At 46.5% G+C, this 2,125-nt stretch overlaps 1 protein-coding gene across 1 annotated transcript in view; it reads left to right on the forward strand.

The window, feature by feature from the left end:
* Positions 1-2,125, forward strand: part of DNAH10 (dynein, axonemal, heavy chain 10) — a 222,062-nt gene that overhangs the window by 144,176 nt on the left and 75,761 nt on the right. The window contains exons 48-49 of the mRNA XM_011988890.1: positions 546-639; positions 931-1,098. Of these exons, the coding sequence (XP_011844280.1) occupies positions 546-639; positions 931-1,098 (262 nt within the window). The remainder of the gene's footprint in view (positions 1-545; positions 640-930; positions 1,099-2,125) is intronic.

Genomic DNA, 2,125 nt, shown 5'->3' on the forward strand with positions numbered 1-2,125 from the left:
AAAAAAAAAAAAAAAAAAAAAAAAAAAAACTAGGCTTATACCTTCACATGAATATCTACTTTAGTCTGTGTGGATTTGCAAGCATAGTCCAGTTATGTGGATTCATATTATGAATCCAGAAGATACTGAAGAATGAGTTGAGAATTTTGCATGTATCCTGCTCTTTGGTGCCTTGAAACATGTAGAATGTCAGGGGCGGTCAGGAGAGGGCAGCTCCAGGTGTTTCAGGTGGAGTGATGGTTCTTTGCTAGAATGCAGGGAAAGTTCTAGAACTGAGGCCAGATGGAGTTGGCTCTTAGAAAAAGGAGGTGTCGGCCACTACTACTGTTCTTTCCTACAGTAAGATAAGCTACGGATGATGACTTGACTTTATTAGCTTCTGTTGGATTCTCTGGTTAGATTTCATTAACGTGAGACTAGGCGGCAGGACTGGAGAAATGTTGGGCTTTTGTTGCGCCCTGTGTGTCTGTCTGAATGTCACAGCCGTCAGCCCTGGGATCCTGCAGGTGACTTCCTGGCTGACTTTTGTCCCTTCCATTCTGCAGATTCCAGACGGTGGCCCAGATGGTGAGAGTCTGGAGGAATGAATGTCTGAGAGTCTTCCACGACCGGCTGATCAGTGAAACAGACAAGCAGCTGGTCAGTACCTCCAGTGCACCAGCAAGTGCAAAACTCAGCCAGAAAATTCTTCTCAGGAAAATAAACAAGCGCCAAAAGTGTTTTTTATATAGGACACAAATTGCAGAAAAATAGGCACGAGAGGTCAATGGGGCAAAGGAGGGTGGGTTGGTTATTAAGCACCTTGCAGCAACTGAAAAAAAATAGAATGCAAATGATTTTAGATAATAATAGCGTATCCTCTGTTCCTAACAAGTTTTAGCCCATGTACTGTTGTTGAGTTTGGGTCCTTAAGTGGGCGTCTGTTTCAAGGTACAACAGCACTTAGGTGATTTGGTTACGGAACATTTTAACGATGACGTGGAGGTGGTGATGAGGGATCCCATATTGTTTGGAGACTTCCGGATGGCTCTGCACGAGGGAGAACCACGCATTTATGAAGACATCCAGGACTACGAGGCGGCCAAGGCTCTGTTCCAGGTGGGGATGAGCCCCACCCTGTCCGTGGGCTCGCTTTCTCCTGAGCATGGGCCAAGCGGGAGCTGAACGTGGCGTGGGTGCCCAGGAGCCTAACACCTGTGGCTCTGTCTGAGGGCTTGAAATACGGACTTCTGTCTGGTCCGGTGGTGCCCATATCCAGCATGCTTGGGAGTGACGTTAGGAAATTGTTAAACAGACTCCTGGGCCACCCCGTGAGATTTGCTGCGCTGGGTCCATGGAGGGTCCCCAGTTCTGGTGCACAGCCAGGTTTGGGAACCACTTGTTTGACTCCCTGATATTCATTTCATTTAATTCATGAGATGAGCCTTGGTACCTGCTTTGGGTCGCTGCTGGCCAGTCAAAGCCCAGCAGATGGAAATCTTGATTGTGAAAGCTAGATTAATCCCCGAGACCCAAACAGTTTAATTATTTTAACTACTGCAGATGTTCAGAAAAATCTCTCTTCCATTCTTAATCTCCTCTGGACAAAAGGAGGGAGTCTGTCTCTTAAAATCCAGTGATCCCTTAAAACATTATTTATTTATTTATTTACTTAGAGACAGGGTCTCTCTCTGTCACCCAGGCCACAGTGCAGTGGTGTGATCACGGCTCTCTGCAGCCTCAACCTCCTGGGCTCAAGTGATCTTCCTGCCTCAGCCTCCCAAGTAGCCGGGACTATGGGCACATATCACCGTGCCCAGCTAATGGTTTTGTTTTTATTTTTGTAGAGACAGAGTCTTGCTCCATGGCCCAGGTTGGTCTCGAACTCCTGTGCTCAAGTTATCCTCCCTCCTCAGCCTCCCAAAGTGCTAGGATTACAGGCATGAGCCACTGTGCTGGGTTTTAAATTCTATTTTTTAAAAATTATTATACTTTAAGTTCTAGGGTACATGTGCACAACGTGCAGGTTTGTTACATATGTATACGTGTGCCATATTGGTGTGCTGCACCCATTAACTCGTCATTTACATTAGGTATATCTCCTAATGCTATACCTCCCCTCTACCCCCACCCCACAACAGGCCCC

This window comes from Mandrillus leucophaeus, unplaced genomic scaffold, assembly GCF_000951045.1.
Source record: "Mandrillus leucophaeus isolate KB7577 unplaced genomic scaffold, Mleu.le_1.0 Scaffold34, whole genome shotgun sequence".
In the NCBI taxonomy this organism is placed as follows: Eukaryota; Metazoa; Chordata; class Mammalia; order Primates; family Cercopithecidae; genus Mandrillus; species Mandrillus leucophaeus.